At 38.5% G+C, this 18,721-nt stretch overlaps 2 protein-coding genes across 5 annotated transcripts in view; one reads left to right on the forward strand and one right to left on the reverse strand.

Moving 5' to 3' along the window:
- ITGBL1 (integrin subunit beta like 1) overlaps nucleotides 1–4,966 on the forward strand; it is a 209,719-nt gene extending 204,753 nt beyond the window's left edge. The window contains exon 11 of the mRNA XM_049647174.1: nucleotides 81–4,966. Within this exon, the coding sequence (XP_049503131.1) occupies nucleotides 81–172 (92 nt within the window). The 3' untranslated portion in view covers nucleotides 173–4,966. The remainder of the gene's footprint in view (nucleotides 1–80) is intronic.
- A 65-nt stretch (nucleotides 4,967–5,031) lies between these two features.
- Nucleotides 5,032–18,721, reverse strand: part of FGF14 (fibroblast growth factor 14) — a 607,406-nt gene continuing 593,716 nt past the window's right edge. For 3 of the 4 annotated variants that reach the window (XM_049647176.1, XM_049647175.1, XM_049647177.1), the window contains 2 exons: nucleotides 10,512–10,710; nucleotides 6,968–7,429 (listed from right to left, as the gene is read on the reverse strand). In XM_049647176.1, coding sequence (XP_049503133.1) covers nucleotides 7,293–7,429; nucleotides 10,512–10,710 — 336 coding nt within the window. In that variant the 3' untranslated portion in view covers nucleotides 6,968–7,292. Of the gene's footprint in view, nucleotides 7,430–10,511; nucleotides 10,711–18,721 lie in introns of all 4 variants that reach the window. The other variant, XM_049647178.1, reaches the window with a different exon arrangement.

Below are 18,721 nucleotides of genomic sequence, written 5' to 3' on the forward strand. Positions count from 1 at the left end.
ATGGTTTATAGTAACATACTCGAACTTGGTGCCTTTCGGTCATGATGATGACCCCCCCCCCCCCCCGTATTTTATTGCAGGGAATGGAATATGTAGCTGTGGAAGTTGTGAATGCTGGCGCGGATGGAATGGAAATGCGTGTGAGATCTGGCTCGGCACAGACTATCCTTAATGACCCCGTGGGACAGGACTGCATTCTTATGTTTGTAGGCCATTAGGACACATAAACGCAAAGGAAACCATGTATAATCACCACTAGGACAGGTCAAATAGACTATTGCATGTTTTTCTATTTCTGAATGCCTGAGTGACGGCTGGGCACCCATTAAAAAACAAGTTAGGCAAAAATCTGATGTAAGTAAGGCCAGAAAGAATTTTTCCTCCAGAATTTACACCTGTGGTTCTCAACAAGGGTGACTTTGCCACCTCAGAAAACATTTGGTGACGTCTGCAGATAATTTCGATTGTCACACTGGGTGGGCTGGCAGGGCATGCTACCGGCCTCTAGTGCATGGAGGACACAGATGCTTCTACGAACATCCCACGGGGCACAGGACAGCCCCATGACAAAAAGTTCTCTGACTCCAAATGTCAATAGTGCCGGAGTTGAGAAACACTGAATTACATGGTGGTTAGAAAGGCCACAAAAAAAGTGGTCACAAAAAAAACCACATTTGAATCTAAGGAAAAGATATATCCTCACATAAATCCATCCATCATATTTTTTCAGATTCCTTATCACTCAGCATTTCCATTTGGAATCAGTAAAGACAAACAGGCACAAGGGCTAGTGTCGGGGGTGCTAAAGGCTGGATCACCAGTGCTTTTTAAAGAAGAAGACTGGTCAGGTTTAGCCAGTAAGTCATGCGTCTGGTCTCACTTTAAATTCACAAAAGAAGATTTCCTTATGAAGGAAGTATGAAAAGTGTACAATTTAACATTTTTAATAAATAGTGACGTTAAGTTGCTTACAATCTGTGTCAATATATATTTACCTACTGATGATTAACAACAACAACAACAACAAAATGAATTGGTATTCAGGGGCACCTTCTGTTACTAGATCATTTTGTAAACTGGGCAGGGAGGGGTTAGGTGTAAAAGGAATTTGATTTCTCACTATTTTAAATTGCGTCATGGTAACTTGCCTTTTAGAAAGAATATCTAATTGGACATAGGATGGGCCTGAAATATGCATTCATTTCCCTTAAAATATTCTTATTTCTAAGCATACATTATTTACTGAAAAAGCATCATGCAAAGAAGTCAAGAAGAGATACTGTGATCAAATGGCACCAGTCTCAAAGCTCAGAGGATAAAAAAAAAAAATCTAGAAATGTCTTAAGTAGAAATTACAAATATTCACTCAGCGATAGGAACAAAATGTTTATTTTCTTAATGGTGAAATTTTGCTCTGTATGAAATTCACATTGAATTATGAAAATGTACAATAATTAGGACTTCCCTTACATATTTACAGTTAAATCTACTTACACACATTAGTTTAGGCAACCTTTAATTATTTGGAGCTAAAAAAACCCACTTTTTTTCTAAATGTGAATTATATTTTGTAAAATCCTAGAGTAATGTAACAAAATCATTTCCGCATTGTTTAAGATGAAAATTTTTACTTGGAAATTTTACTTGATGATGTAAATATCCTAGAGTCATGGCTTGGACTTTATTAAGTCAAATCACCAAAAAATAAGGAAAATATGCATTTGCCGAGTTACTTAAAAATTTAATATTGAAAGTTATTTAAGAGAAAATTTATCTGATGCTGACTTTGATAGTACTAATAGTGTTCTCATACTTTAATAGATTTATAAAATTGTTATCTCTATCCTGAGATGATGGAAGTGCAACCATATTAGTTGTATCTCTATTATTGAGTATGTCCGTTGATATATCAGTTTTGTAAAACGAGGGAAATATAAGCAGTTCAGAAATCATATAGATGATATTCTTTCCTCCTCTCTCTCTAATCATTTTTAGCCTCAAACAAACATATTGTAATTATTCAGTAGCAGTTTTGATGACCGGACGATGTGCAATCATCAGAATTCACTACATCACGCACACTGCAGAACTCTGCTTTCCATAAAGGACCAGTTAGTCAATACTTTAGATTCTGTGGGCCACTGACCTCTCTGTTGCGTGTTCTTCTCTGTTTGTTTTTAACACTTTAGAACTATAAAAGGAAAAACGGAACACTCATTCTGAGCTCCTGGGCCATACAAAAACAGACCGCATGCTGGATGTGGCTCCCAGCTGAGCAGTAAGTAGTTTGCCAGCCATGTTCTACTGGAGATGCCCTTAATTCATTCCCTTTGTCTTATCCTGTATTCCTGGGTGCGTCTTAGTTTTCTCCTAACTCCCTCTGTTTGTTATCCCTTTGTATTAACAACTAAAATGAAAGGGCTTCAATTTTTATGTTTTCATGTAAGGAAAATGTCCTCAGCATGTATGGTTTTTTTTTTTTTTTTGAGAAAAGGTTTCAATATGGAGAAATTATTATACTATGAAGATTGAAATGTGATTTGTCCAAATTTTTTGACAAGGCTGAAAATACAGTCAGCTATATTCCGGGTTCATTTAGCTACAAATTATTGAACCAAAACTGAGTGATAGCCTAAGTCACATGGTACCTAATCTCTAAGGAATATTTTTCTTTTAAAACAGAAATATTTTCTTTTTACTTCTTTCTGTCTGCTATATTTCATATGTGTGTATGTGATTTTGACTCTAGCAATGCAAACATCAATAGATATATTAAGAAGTTATTTAATTTACATGTTTAAATTGGTAAAAATAAAATATAGTTACATGTAAAGACGTAAATCCTACCCTTCTTCAATGTGATTTTGTATTTTGACTTTCAATCCCGTTACTAAGATAAAAACTCCCTCTTTCAAACAAAGGCAGGGCAGGAACCAACTTGTAACGGGTGAAAGGGGAAATGTGCGAATCTCTTCGGCTTGTTCGAGTTCCTGTGACAGGGAGATTAACGTCAGTTGGGAAGGGATGTGACAGGACACGTTTGCTGCTGCTGTTGGCACGCACCATGCTTGTTGGCAAACCATCACCGAGGAATTCTTCCCCAAGGACTTTTCAATATAATTCGAATTGGGTCCTAAGACCCAAGAGGACATTTTACCCCATTTTCTCCCTGCACCCTTCAGCTAATCCAAATGCCTGCAGCACCTTGAAAGGAACGGCCTCCACCACGTCAAATACAAACACAATCTCTGCCAGCAAACATCGGGATTAGACCGAATGATACAGAAAACTGAGAACAAATCAAAACAAATCACAACTCAGCCTTTGTTTGCAGACTCCCTGTCAAAACTTTGAAGCCCTACTCAGTATCCAAGGGTCCACGGGCCCTGTGTAACCCCCTTGTAAGCTAAGAAACTTAAGCTGGGAATTGTATTTTTCTCCAAAGCGATACAGTTCTCATCCGGATGTTGGTATATCGGCATTTAGCCAATTGCTTTCCCTGGAAATAGTCTTGTTCTGAAATAAAATTGGAAATAGTTTTCAATTATTTTCTTTCTTTCTAAAACGGAACTCTTAGTCAATCTCTCCCTGAAGCATTAGTTCTCTCTGTAATATTAGGACTAAAACCTTAAGTGAAGCGATACGCACGTTCTAACTTAAGGAACAAGACGTTTTCGTTGTTTGTTTGGGTTTGGTTTGTAAAAGAAAACCAAATCTAACATTGGTCATCTCGAAAACATCTGATTGTTTTAATGCTTTAGGCATTAATTGAGCAACTGGGCAGGTGTGCTAAAACTACTCCCTCTGCTCACTCTCCAGGAGGTAAATAACGAGAAGGATTCCCCAGGAGGTAATGAGAAGGACTGCAGCAGGAGTCTTGCAGGCCCCATGTGGAGCTCCTAACGCCACCTCCTACCCCAAAACCCTCCGGGCGAGCACACATTTAGAGCAAGGATCTCTAACGTCTGCAGGATTTGTAAGGACATGTTGCTCGGTCCCATTTTACTCTTTACATAGGGTGCACCACCTGCATTGCTTCTGCAGTTTTTCCAAGTAAAGTTGTAGCAAAACATTGTAGAAAGCAAACTTAAAATAAAACCGGTGTCGCCTGGAATATTAAAACAATGAACATTCCCGAGCATTGCTGAGGGATGGGTGAAGCCATCAGCTACCATAACAGATCAGTAGAAATAACCCTCCCCTACCAGATATGCATGCAAAAGGAATGTGACATTAGAGAGACTCGATGCAATTGACATATGTACATGGAGGTACAAAACACAGTCTGTAGATACAAATGAATTCCATCGGATTTACTATACAGAACATTGATAATGACAGACTGCACTTATTTAATAACAGCAAACTTAATTTTTGAGGGGAAAACTGGTGGAGTCTTATCCCAGAAAAATAGCAAGAGAGGTATCATCAAAGAGCTAAAATTTTCTTTGGCATGGTAAAGGGGGAAATTGAGTGTACCAACTTATTTACATGATATTTCTCTATATTTGTGGGTGAAGCGATGCCATTTTGTTACATAAAGTTGTTTGATGTTTTGTAATATGCCTTCATATCAATATTTTATTCAGTATGTTGTATGTGTGAATACAACAAATGGTATTAAACACAGAAACTGTACAATGCAGACAAACTCTTTGTATGTAAATTGAATAATACATACCACAGTTCTTGATACGTAGGTCCTACTACATGCAGTTCACCAGTGCTGTCCTTGTCCCATGCAACAGGTGAGACCAGACACAGAGGAAACGGTCTAATTTACAAATAACAAGGACCCGTCTGCAATATGTCTAAACATATATTAGAAGAAAGTATTTGACATCCATTCATAGGGATAAATGCCCTTAGAGACAACTCATATAAAAAACAAAACAGAGATGCACATTTACATAAGTCTCAGTCATTTACAAAAATAAATCTTGTCTTAATTTTAACCAATTAACAGGCTTGCAGTGGGAAAAAACCAGCAAGTAGGGCTGATTACCAAAAACAAATAGGTGGGGTTGTTTGGTGTGTGTGTGTGTGTGTGTGAGAGAGAGAGAGAGTTGGGGTGAGCGGTGTGTATAAGCCCATCTAATTGGAATGTCAAGTTAAATAATTCATAGTTTGCCACATATTATAGAATATATGTCTTCCCTAAATAGTTGGTTCATGAAACTCATCTAACATATTTTAACTCATCCTGTTGAAAATGATAGGCCTTAAGATGGTGTAACGGGAAATCAAGAATGGTCAAAGGAATGATTTTGTTATGTTCGTACTTTAGCATTATTGACAATAAATCTACCCAAACGTTATGCTAACTTTTTATTTATTAAAATGAAATCCAATATGAAAATGAAGTAAGCATAAACAGTTAAATTTATACTAAATCTTTAATCAGCTAAGCAGGCCAACATTTTTAAATGCCGGGCAAGGGCTGTCATGGAGACTTAGGAAAGCAGTGACAAAATAATTTCCAAGAAAATACAGTGCAGATGGGGGGGGAAATGGCGACTGGGTCAGCCTTCCACGTGGAAATAATAACAAGAGGCCAGTACATAATCCCACATAGAGTTTTCTATAAATGAGGTTCAGTTTGGTCTCAGTTAACTCTTCGGAGGAGAAAACATTGAATTTTATTAAGTATACACAGAGCTAACAAATATATTTCCAAACAGTTTCGTATCAAACATTTTGAAACTCTTTATATCCAATACCGAACGTTTTGCTTGGTTTCTTCCTTGTGCCGTCAACTATATTCATGGCCTTTCTTAGCAGTTGTCTTCCCTAAGCTCAGAATTATGCAAAAGGAAATAAAGAAAGCAAGATAAAACAAATGCAAATCAACTGAATGGACCGAAAACCTGATGTGTGAACGTGTTGGTTTGCCTTGAATTTTATCCAGAATAGTTCAACAGACTGCATTCTGAGATCATGGCAAGGCACCTGTACCCCAGCCACTGGGCAACTGGGGCCCCAAGAAGCTGAGTTACAGGTTTGGAGTGGCGAAATACACAGTACCTGACTCAGCATGCTGAGCTAAAAAAAATATTTTTTCCTAATAATATGTCCAGTTTTAAAAACTTGTCATTAAACACCAAAAATATTAAAGTCTAATTTATAACTAACGTTTGCATTGCTGCTGCAGAAAAAGAACACAACAGCCGCCTTGCCCATGCTCTGCTGAGTATGAGTGGAACGCAGCCAAAACTGGGGATGGCATTCAGTTCGGTTCATTAAAAACAGGTAGGATTATATCTGAAATGGATTTAGGTAGCGCAATTCTTGTAGGTTGTAATTATTGAATTTTCTTTTTTTTCTTTTTTTTTTTCCCAAATAATGAGGATTAGTAGATGAAAAAATGAACCTTAATCAGGCCTACAAGGCCTACAGAGTTCTTTGGACCCACTTTCTCAAAAACCAGTGGGTCTTGCTCGCTGGGCAAGGCAAATGTTACCATTAACCAGTAAGCTTGTGATATGTATAAAACACACACACACACAAAGGAACTATAGGGGGGTGTCAAACACATATCTTTAGAGAGCTTCCCCTGGACTGTGTTTGACCCATTTCTCACCCCGGCCACGCCGACCAGAGGAGCACAGTATCTGCTACTGGACAGAGCATATATGTGTGTTTAATTGAGAGTGGGAGCCGGAGACAACACTCTTAATCTTTATAGATGCAATTTGTACTAATAGGTTGAGAAGGCTTCCTGATTCCCTGATCGCTCTCCGAACTAAGCCAACTGCAACATTTAAGATTTAGAGGAATACAATCCCCGCAAAAGGTCACGGACAGTGGAGCGGGCAGCCCTGTAAAAACGGGGGGAAGAGAAATCCATAATAGCACAGGTTTACAGCGTCTAACTAGAAATTACTCAATAGTATTTGTGTGCTACAAAATTGAACTTAAACACATGGATTTCGCTGAAACAGGACTCAAAAAGGATTATGGGTAGCTGTCAGCAGGCAAGGTATCGAGTGTACTTGTGAAGTATGTCATTCACATGAAGTGTCACAGTCACAGAAAAGATATTAAAAAGGCATTCCATATCTGGTAGGGCATTCCATGGTCTGAGTTGAGCTGGTTGTCCAGGTGTCTTCTTGTTCTGGGGGTGCAACAGGTTGAAGATTTATCCACTTGCAATCAAGAAGTTCGAGACAGCAAAGAGCAAGCATTGGCTTACTTCCGGCCGCTCCTCAGCCGCGGGAGCAGGAATGTCTGGCAAGGATAAATCACTCAACTGTGCTCAGGACGAGTAAGTCACAACACCTGTGAGGATCTGGCTATGTTGTCTTACTTTTGTTGACTGGTTTGCCTCCATTCATTATTGCCGACGCACTTGTGCTTTTACTTGGCGTCACCCCGGCCTTCGGGACCGTTTCTCCCACGTCGTGCAAAGATGGTTCTCGGTACATGGCAACTGGGGATGGGCGGCGGGGTGTGAAGAAGGGAGGAAAGGAGACATTAGGGCGGTTAGGTTCAAGAGTGGCCAGGCCTGACACACCGGAAGTAATGCAACCCCTCGTAGAGGGGACGGAAGACAGTACTTCCTCCACATTCTCCAGCTTGTGTAACTAATATGTGCACTTGAGTGAGTGTGGGTTTTTGTCTAGGAGAGAGGGTTTAAATAGGAGCAGTGGCCTCTTTGTGGGGCTCAGATATAAAGTACACACACACACACACACACACCAATGGCAAGCACTTAGATAACATATCTGCATATCTCCTTTAGGGGGGGCACAAACCTGGTTCTCTTTGTCCAGTCAGGAAGACTCACACTTCCCTTCCACTGCACCCTGTTGTCAACACTGAAACCCCTCACTCCCATTCATCTTTTCGAGTCCTGGTATTTACCCTCTAGATCATCACGTTGTTTTCCACTCAAGTGGTTCAAAAGCAACATAATCACACTCGCGTCAACTTCAAAAGCTATCCAAAGCAATAATAACTCACTTTCCTTACACCAGGGACTGTGGGAGATCATTCTTTAGATTTCCTCTCCCACCATCATGGAAAGAGACCCTTAAAAATCTGAAGGCATGTGTGGGGCATTTTGTATTTTTATGTCTCATTCTGATATGTTATTAAAAACCTAATAATTGATGTCATATAAGGCAGAAGCACAGAATGGTAAGAGTGCATGTGGGAAGGATGCCCAAGTAAGTCCTGAGCAACTGCTTGAATAGTGTCCAGTGGCTCAGTTAATCACAGCAGTTCATGTGGGTTTTTGGAAAATAGTTCTAGGGAATCCTGCAGAAGGACATTTCAGGGGGACTGATGCTTGGGGGAAATTAGCTGAGTTAAAATCATCTGCTATCAGAAATACTCAGGAATTAGAGCTGTCTAACCTGCTTTTTAGGCTTTGGAAAGGGTCTGATATTTTATGAAGAGACTCTATGTTTGGTCAGGATGGACCACCATATGCGTTCTCCATGCTCAAGGTGGTACAACCTCTTTTGCATCAATGCAGCATGTGGATTTTCAGCAGCACACACATTTGAAAGTGCATGTGTACACCAGACCTGCCTGAAATGACTTGGCAAGGTAGTAAAAGGGATTAATCCATATCCTTGAAGCACTGTCCGATTTCTCCTCTCTCACTACTAATTCAATTAGGAGACAATAGCGGCAGAGCATTAACCTTGATTGTCTATGTGGTGAAGTTGTGTAAGAGATAGGAATGCCCCAGAGCATCGATAATTAATCAAGTACCTAATTTGCCATAAACATTTCCAATCATATAATTTGCATCCTGTAGGGGTTTTGAAATTAATTCTCCTCTATAACTTACACTACGTGATAACCTCTGTCATTATAATTAATACCCCCTTAATTGTTCTTAGAGTACCTCTGTCTGCTAATTATTTGAAAATACTGTTCCTCTTTGCCTGAAAAATACACAAATGCACAACACACACACACACACACACACTCAACTCTTCAGTGTATGATTCAAATACCAAGTGATATTATTACACCTCATCTCAGTCTCCGATATTTCCTGCTAGATATACAAAAATAGCAGGTCTCCAGATTTTGCTTCAGTTAAGAGACATAAAGTCCCTTTTGATTTTCATTACATTTATGTAGCTAAAAGATAAGATTTTAGAAATTTGGTTAATTCTCATCTGTTCATATTCAACACGAAAGTTAATATAAAGAGACAAAGCGAGATGGCAAATAAACCAAGATTTTTCTAGAACTGCTACGGACTTAGTTTTTTAATTTTTCACTTGCATTTGAATATTGGTGAGTCTGATGGTCTCAAAATTCATCAACAAACATAAGGCCAAATCATAGAGGTGTTACTCTGGAAGAATAGCCAAACTCTCTCATTTCTTATTTCTACTCTAATTGCCTTATGATCTATCATATAATGAGAATAATTCACTCCTATTTCAGATTCTGGCATAATTCTTCCTTTCCTAGATGGGCCATGGTGGCTAACCAGTTAGGTTTCAATGGCTTGTTCTGTAGGCAAATTGAGTTAAGGGGACAGTAAGCCATTATTGATGAAATCATACAGATGGTATTAACCAGTAAGAGTGGTTTTCCAAACTTAGGCGAACTGAAAGCTGAATTATGCATTCACAGATAATTAATAATTAACCTTTAATATTCCAAATTATCTCATTCCTATATAAGGAATATGGATTATAAAAAACCAGTGTACATTTTCTCTTGATGGCTAAACCTTTCTTCTGGGAACAAAAAAACAAAAGGAAAATCAAACTAAGTTAGATGAAAGTGTTTATTTAGTTACTGTAGATCTGCTTTTTTGTCAAAGGTAAGCAAAAGTATTTGAATAGACAATGCTTTTGAAATGCCTCCATGTCAATTTTTTTTTGTAGTTCTCAAAAATTATGTAGATAAGGTAAATGGAACTTTTGGCAGAATCCTTAATGAGAAAGGCGCAGATGCTTCTGATTAATTATCAACACTTTGTGGTCTGCTCTCTGTGAATCTGATCAAAGTAAATGCCAAGGCTTCATTGTTTTCAAGTGAATATATAAGAAGGTGGTACCAAAGTTTACTAAACAATTTCATAGTTGGAAGGGAGATCTGTGATATCAACACTCTCTCAAGGCCAAGTGATTAACCCTTCATTTTCTGTAATTACAATAATTCACAAGTATGTGATTACTTTCAGCTAAATACCATCAAAATGGGCAAATACTTGTATTCCATAATTTTCAAAACAATTGTGTATGTATATATGTACGTATATATGCATATATTTTTATAAACCCCATAAATATTTATATCTATGTTTATGATCTATGTGTATGTGTATATATATACATCATACACGCACATATGTACAGTAAAGTGTACAAACCTTAGATTCATGGCTAAAGTAGATATCTGTGTGATTACCACCCAGATCCAGGTACAGAAAATCTCCACCATTCCATGAAGTTCCTTGCGGCCAATGTAGAGTTAGCAATGGGGAAAATAAATGTGTGGTAAACTGAGAAGGATAATGTACACAGAACACTCACCTTCCAATGGCTTGGGTAGAAAATGAGCTGCTGGTTTGGTTTTCTTTACTCTGTTTCCTTTCATGACTTGCCCTTCCTTATTCAATCCCAAAAACCAGGCTCTACCAGATTCCTGTTGTCTATACAGCATAGATGAGTAGATGACATAATAGTTTTCAAAAACAGATTCTTTAAACTTGCATTCAGGGGTAAACAGTTCCTGTTGAGACAAGAGGAAGAAAAGACAGTTAGAGGAAGGAATGGAAGCCTCCCCAAAATTTCTCTTTATTCCTCCAGAAATTTGTCTGCCGGGGATGAATGAGATGGGCAGAGATGACCAGCCTCACCTCGTATTTGCACACTTTTTAAATATGCAATGAATATTTGCACACTTTTTAAATATGCAATGAATAGAGAAGAATCTGCTACTATTGGAAACATATACAGAGGCAAGAGTATGGATGTCCTTTTGCGAGAAAATAGGAGACACACACAAACTCAGAACAGTCTCAGTGAAACAGTGTACAATTCAGCCAGAGTACAACCAGAAAAAGCACAATACTCACAATATGCTAAACAAAAATAAGATTTATACTTATGGAATTTGTTCATCTATTTTCACCATTTCCATAGGAATAATTATATGCTCCCCTAGTAGCTGCTAGCCATGCATTAGATCATTGATATGATAGGGTGTTATGTTTTACCTACAAAGAGACAGACCCAAAACTCAAAGGAAAACCATGACAATCAGCTGGCACACAAGCCAGCCACGGGAGTTGAGGATGGGTGTTGTGTCAGCTGCTCATAGAGATGGGAGCTGGAAATAATGACCTAATTCCATGCTTTGGAGACCCAGTGGATTTATTATTTTTAAAAAAATTTTTAAAAATGTTTATTTATTTTTGAGAGAAAGAGACAGGGCACGAGTCAGGGAGGGGCAGAGAGAGAGGGAGACACAGAATCCGAAGCAGGCTCCAGGCTCTGAACTGTCAGCACACAGCCCGACGCGGGGCTCAAACTTGTGAACTGTAAGATCACAACCTGAGCCAAAGTCAGACACTCAACCAAATGAGCCGACCAGGCGCTGCACCCCAGCTAGAATTTTTGAAGAGAAACATTAAAAGCTGCCCTGACTGCAATCCACCTGGCTTTTCTGGAAAGGGTAAAGTGAATTAAGTGCCCTGAGTCTCACTGCCATGATCTCCACCAATGACCAGCCCAAAGCTCCCTACTATATGATTATCATTAATGACATAAATATTCATAGATGACTTTTACACACTTCTTTTTTTTTAATTTTTTTAAAAAGTTTATTTATTTTTGAGAGAGAGAAAGAGAGTGTGTGTGTGTGTGTGTGAGCTGAAGAGGGGCAGAGAGAGAGGGAGACACAGAATCCAAAACAGGCTCCAGGCTCTGAGCTGTCAGCACAGAGCCCAATGCAGGGCTTGAACCCAAGGACTCTGAGATCATGACCTGAGCCGAAGTCGGATGTTTAACCAACTGAGCCACCCGGGGGCCCCATACACACTTCTAAACTTTAATCAAGAAAGGCATTTTTGACAGACTTCTATTAAAAGTAATTTAAAACTTCAAGCTTCCTAGTTATACACACAGAAATGACTTAACTAGTCTTTGTGGCTATTTTAAATAGTTCAACACTGTGCTATTCTATATATATATATATATATATATATATGAAATATAGATGCAAAATAGAGGTTTCTTGTCATTGACCTTTTAAAAAATATCACTGTACTTGAAAAAATTTTCACCTGAATAGATTTTTATGACTGCAGAAAATAACTTGTTTCTTTTTTTATACATTGTTTTCTTTATGCATTCTGAAAAACACGTCCTTTAGGGACCAAAAATTAAACCTGTAAGAGTTAAAGTTATGCCAGCTATAATAAGGAATGTGACATTACTGCCTGTGGAAAGGTTCTTTCAATATTTCCCATGAGAGTGTGAATTATCAAATGGTGTCCCTTGCAGGATACAATTAATTCAGAGTGCCCCATAACTTTAATTCGCTGAAAGCTAATAGTTTTCCAAGGGGAACAGGTTTTGTTAATGGCAGACGTTTTTCATGACAAAGATAACAGATCCAAAAGGTGATTAATTTGAGGAGATGAAAGTAGCCAAAAGGTGGGCTTAGCCCCTCCCAAAGGAATTTCGGCAGGTCTTCATTTCTTCTATATGATGCCAGCTCAGGTTTGAATGAGATCCCACCCAAATAAATATTCTGGCCTTCTACAATATCTTATTTTTCCAAATATCCTCCCATTAGTTCTCTTGCTAATAAATGACAGTCTCTGAGTTCATCAGGCCATGCTGTAGAGGGAGGACTGACTAAAGGATGCATGCTCACACATTTGTGGTGGGGAAAAATAAAGTGGAATGCTGTAAATCTGGCTTGCCCTCAAAAGACTAATGAATACAACATACTATTTGCATGTGCACCTTCTATGACAAACAAATTAGACTCTGTGTGTCGCTGGCCTTTTATTGAGACAGGCCAAGGCATCCGGTTTTACCTGTTAAAACCTGTCTCAAAACCAGCTGGGAGGGGGGTGGAGAAGAGCTGACCTGGGAGGCCACTCCGGGGTCACAGGAACTGGCACCTGCTATCTGGGATAGCCAGTCTCTGCCCAGAGCCTGGCTCACCTTACTGACAGGATTACTGACTGGCCTTTCCCTAGAGACACCGGGGCCTCCAGTGTTGGAAAAGTAGTTACACAGAGTAGTCACCCCCTATCCCCATCTGATCCCCACTGCTCAGAGGACATTACCCATAGCAAATTAGGAACGCGTCACATGGTCTCTACCCTAAATTATATATGAAAGAGAATGAAGATCCTAGATGTGGAAGAAATCATTTGTTCTTAGAGTATACTTCAGGACCTCGGACACTAGGTCTTTCTCTTTTTTTACTTTAAAAAAATTAATTATTTTTAACATTTATTCATTTTGAGAGAGAGCGAACAAGTGGGGGAGGGCAGAGAGAGGGAGACAGAGGATCCAAATCAGGCTCTGCTCTGTAATCACAGAGCCCAGTGTGGGACTTGAACCCAGGAACCGTGAGAGCATAACCTGAGCTGAAATCAAGAGTCGGCTGCTTAACCAACTGAGCCACCCAGGTGCCCCTGACACTAAGTCTTTTTAGATAAAATGTTTGCCTCTGGCGACTCTGAGGAAGTCATTCCACATCCCCCTTCTGTGAGGTGGGCCAGTGACTTCACAGATATGTGGATAGGAAGGTAGATTAGGGAAATGTGAAGGGTTTTGGACACTTTGATAATTACTTAGATTCCTTATGAGCAAGAGGTAGATATGCAGACAGCCCTTCCTGAATAAGCAAGGGAATAATGATTTAGTCTGGTATTTTGCAGACACGTATCTGTTGTCAGTGTGGAGGATGGTTCTGAGACATTAGTAACACTTATACTCTGATGTGTTGAAGCCCAGTCTCTTGCAAAATGGACTTGAAGATTGTACATGCATATATGTGCGTTCACCTTAGTAATCAGTGTTGATATCATTATCAGAGACACACAAAGTAAGAAGAGAAATAGCACCGGAATTGTGACACATTGTTAAATTGAGTTATGAACTTCCTTGCAGCCCAGACAAACAGAGAAAGGCTCTATGTTCTAAAAATTATTGAAGACAGAAACCCTTTTCTTTTTCTTGGTCCTACCTTCTAAAAGGTATTTCCTTGCAAGGGAAAACTGGCATTGACCAAATGAATAAAACATAACCCATAAACATACCTGCTCTTGATAACAACTATGCAATTAACATGGCCACAGTGTTGTGTCTGAGTCCCACAACATGCTTTAGGAGGACAGATGGAGTGAATAGTCCCACAGGTGGACATTGTTGCTGATGAGATCCCTAGGGGACATGTAGCCAGCAGGGGTCACAAACTCGGTACCTCTACTTACCAGGTAGACACAAGAGTGAAGCTGGCTGTTGGAACCCTGGCACCATTATGAGGCTAAATGCCCCCCAACTCAGGCTCAGTGTTGAAGAGACAGAGTGGTGGAAAGAATGATAAAAAAGAACAGCTGTTCCTCACACGGTTCTCATGTGAAAATAGAAACCTTAGAGCTTTAGTAAGCCCGGTTTTCCAAAGGAAATAAGACATCAGGTTTCTAGATACAATTTCCTTTTAATAGTAGCAACTATTTCTTAATTCTGGTTTTTGTTTTTCAGTATCAGATAGACCCAGGGTCAGAGATGGGCCCATGAGCCTGTAGTTTGAGACCTCCAATGTAGAGGAGCAGAAACACTAAATGAAGAAGGGAGCCCAGGTGGCTTAGCAGCACAGCCCTAACCTATCGTATGGTTTTTATACGTTTGAGTAATACGATGATTGTGCCAGTGAACTGCTCTAAAACCAGCAGTGATAAAATGAGAATGCTTATTTAGATGTAAGCTTAAATAGAAACTCTCCGAAACTGCCAAAATGAAACAGATAAGGAGTTTGATGTGTCTTTTTCTTATCTTGCCTGCCTATATTTAGAACCATCGATACCATAACAACATCAACAATGGTTGAGTTCCAGCAGAGGCTTAAATATTAATTTGTATCATTGCCAAACTAAATCGTCAACTCATAGAATAGAAAAACAGAACAATTAGACAAAAACTTCCTATCTCCTTTTATGCTGTGGTTGTTCTGAATTGAAAGCACCATCTGTGGTGCACTTATTATCTTAACAGTAGGGGCAGAATCCCTCTTCTCAGGGAAATGCCTTTGTTTAGGAAAATACCCCGATAAGCCATTTGCATATACTAAGGCAGGCTTCTGGGTTCTGGATGAAAGAAGAGGGTGGAGGGAAGGGAAGGCCTATGTTCTGTATTTCATAACTAATGAAGAGCTACGAACCCAGATAATTAAGGAAAACCATAACCAAAGTGCTGAAAGTGACCGTGAGGCTGTAAGTCAGTGGTCCAGCAAGCTGTAGCCCAAGGGACAAATGCAGCTACCATCTCCTCTTGTAGCCCACATTCCGAAGTTCAGGAGTGAATTGTTGAGACAGATTGTATGGACCGCGAAGCCTACAACGTTTACTGTATGGTGATTTGCCAAAAAGTTTTACCAACTCTGATCTAAGGACTTCCCAACCTAGATAAATGTGGAGGGGTTGTTCATTAAAATTCAAATTACTAAGGAGCTAAGTGTTGCCAAATTGAACTTGGATTCTACCTATTTTCACATATACAAGCGTAAACAATTTCAATCAGTTTCATGAGTTTGTCCCTGGAAAAGCCCATACGGTGTGTTGTGAGCTTGGGTTTCTGGTTAGGAGACGCAAGTAGTTAGCTCACAAATTCCTTCAGTCACTGCATCAACTAGGAGAAACGCAAATTTGCATTTGGTTAATATCTAAGTGTTTGCCTACCACCAGCATCACCACCACCTCCGCTGTTTCAAAGGAAAATATATAAACAGGCATTCCAGATAAATGTACAGCATCTATTACAAGATAAGGCAAATCTAAAATTGATTAAAAAGAGAGGGTAGAGAAATGATATTAGATAGACACTAGCAAATAGCACATGATCAATGCACAATAAATAATACCTGTTAATATTATGTTAACTTCTATATTTTCAGAGTCATCAAAAAGCCCAGTCTTCTCTCATCAATATCTCAGTAATGACCCTGACCCTGAACTTTGGAGTGTTTCTCCCCAGACTTAAACAGAGAAGGAGGGAGCCAGACTCCAAGTTCTTCCTCGGAGAACAGTAACAAATCATAAAGTTTTCTTGCAAACCTCAAATAAGATAATAGAAGTGCAAAATAATTGGTAAAGTGTACATTGAGCTGTAAACTATAGGCATATTTATATTTATATGGGTAATTATATAATATATAGAACTCCAATGTTCACTGTTACTATGGCCAGGGAAGTAGTGACTTAATTATTCTTCACAGCTTTCAGTACAATAGACATTTCTACATACAGGAATCCCAAAGATCCACGTGACCTGAATTCTCAGGGTTTTTTTTCTTCCTTTTCTACTCCTCAGAGACATCACATACTAGAATTTATCCTGAGATCAGTAGAGACCTACCTGCTCTCCTTCACCTTCTATGGTTTCAAAATCCATGGTTTGCATTAATGATACTGTTCTGATGCTACTCAGCTCTTTAAAAAGAAACTGTGGGTACTCTGAAGACTACATTTAAGGAAAGAATATTCTGACCTTTTAGAAGAGTTTACAGTTGTGAATCTGGGGATAAGACAGAACTTGTAGTTAACTCTCAAAAACAGACAACTGAGGTGACTAATGTAGTTATCTGAAACTCTACATAATCAAATATTCATAATATTAGACCATGACTAATACCCACAGGAAGAAAAAAAAAATAGTCAATTGTTTGTGCATGTACTTCAGAATAAAGCATAATTACATTTGTGTTTAGGAGACAGCTTTTATTTGATTGTAAGACCCAGTGGTTTGAAGTATATTGTTACCAATAAAGCAGGCTCTCCAGTACTTATATTTATACATCCAAAAGCTCTTCCTGAAGTAGTTTCTAGAGAAAAAAATTGCAAATGAAGACCCTTTCTTTCTTTCTTTCTTTCTGTCTTTTTTCTTTCTTTTGCCAGGAAAGACACTATTTGACATTTAGAGATGTTATTATATAAACACAGATTTATCTTTAGACATATTGATTTATTTATTAAATATATTTTTAACTTATTATATTGAATAAATATTTTCTTTTTTATGACTTATTGACATATTTGTTTAGAACTGTGGCAAGAATGTAATTTGTTTATTATACTAAATAATTGATTTAATCTATTTATTTATACAACTATGTACTTTTATGTATATTCACGCATGTTATATATACACATATATAAAATCTTTAACTATCCATAGGAGAATATATATATCTGCTTGCTATTCAGGGACCAAACAGCAACTTCTTCACCTGGGAACTTGTCAGAGATGCCAAATCCTGGGCTCCACTGCAGATCTACCAAGTCAGAATTTGCATTTTAACAAGACTCCAGATGATCTGTATGACTATTAGAGCTTGGTAAATATTGGAATATGTTCCTATTCCCATTAGTAAATTAATAAATGATCAGAAAATTTTAGGAAATATCAATTAAACTGGTATTATTCATAAGCTTACTACTATTTCTTAACATTAGTATAACATTTATTAAAGCAAGAAAATGGAAACAAATAAGAAAGTAAGAAAGTTTAAGATTAAATAAAAATATATGCCAACTGGTTCTAGAATGTTAAATCTGTTTTCTCTAGAATATAGACATGGATAAATCCCTAAAATAATAATGCTTGTAACATGAACAGATGGTATCAGTGCTATAAATATTAGCAAAAAAATTACAAAATAAATATGCTTAAGAAACTGCGGATCCAACTGTACACCATCCTCACACATTTTTCAGTGCTCAACAGTGAAATCTTTACCACAATAATGATGATAATAATACTAATGTTAACAACTTTTACTCTTACTTAAATTATGTATACTCTGCATCAGGCACTGTGCTAAGCACTTTACATAATCAATGATTTTAATCTTCACTATCATTCTACAGGATTGGTGCCATTATTATCCCCATTTTAGAATGGAAGATATTGATCATGGAGAGTTTCGTAACGTGCCCAAATACATTTATTTTCATCAAGATAAATACATCTAACTATTCCTACTCATTTATCATGGCATTTAGCTGAAAGTATTTCTTCTTTTAGGTATGCAATCAATTGCCAAAATGCCCAAATGCTTCACCCTCCCCTGAACAATGCTCTTTAGAACGTAATTTGACATGTCCTCCCACCGTGAGTCAAGGTGAAGAAAGTAGAGGTCTGATGACCTCCTGCACAGTCTCTCCTCCTCCTGCACAGTCATGACAGCATGCCTGGCTAGCCTGCTTGAGGAGAGACATCGGTGGAGTAGAGCCAGCTGTTCCAACCTAGGCTGGCCCATTCCCAGACACACAGTCAAGTCCTGCCCGAGATCTACAGAGTTGCTTAGCCAAGCTCCACCTGACCCCCACGTGTACAAGCTGTATGCACTTAACAGTTACGTGCCACATCAGCTCTTGTGGTTGTACATGGTGTCATAAAGGCGATTGATAACTGATACAGATAATTACTTTATCCTTCAGCTAAAACACAGAAAATATGTATCTTATCTGCTGATCTTTATATCTATGCCTGCATGCAAA

Source organism: Panthera uncia (assembly GCF_023721935.1).
Source record: "Panthera uncia isolate 11264 chromosome A1 unlocalized genomic scaffold, Puncia_PCG_1.0 HiC_scaffold_16, whole genome shotgun sequence".
NCBI classification, from domain to species: Eukaryota; Metazoa; Chordata; class Mammalia; order Carnivora; family Felidae; genus Panthera; species Panthera uncia.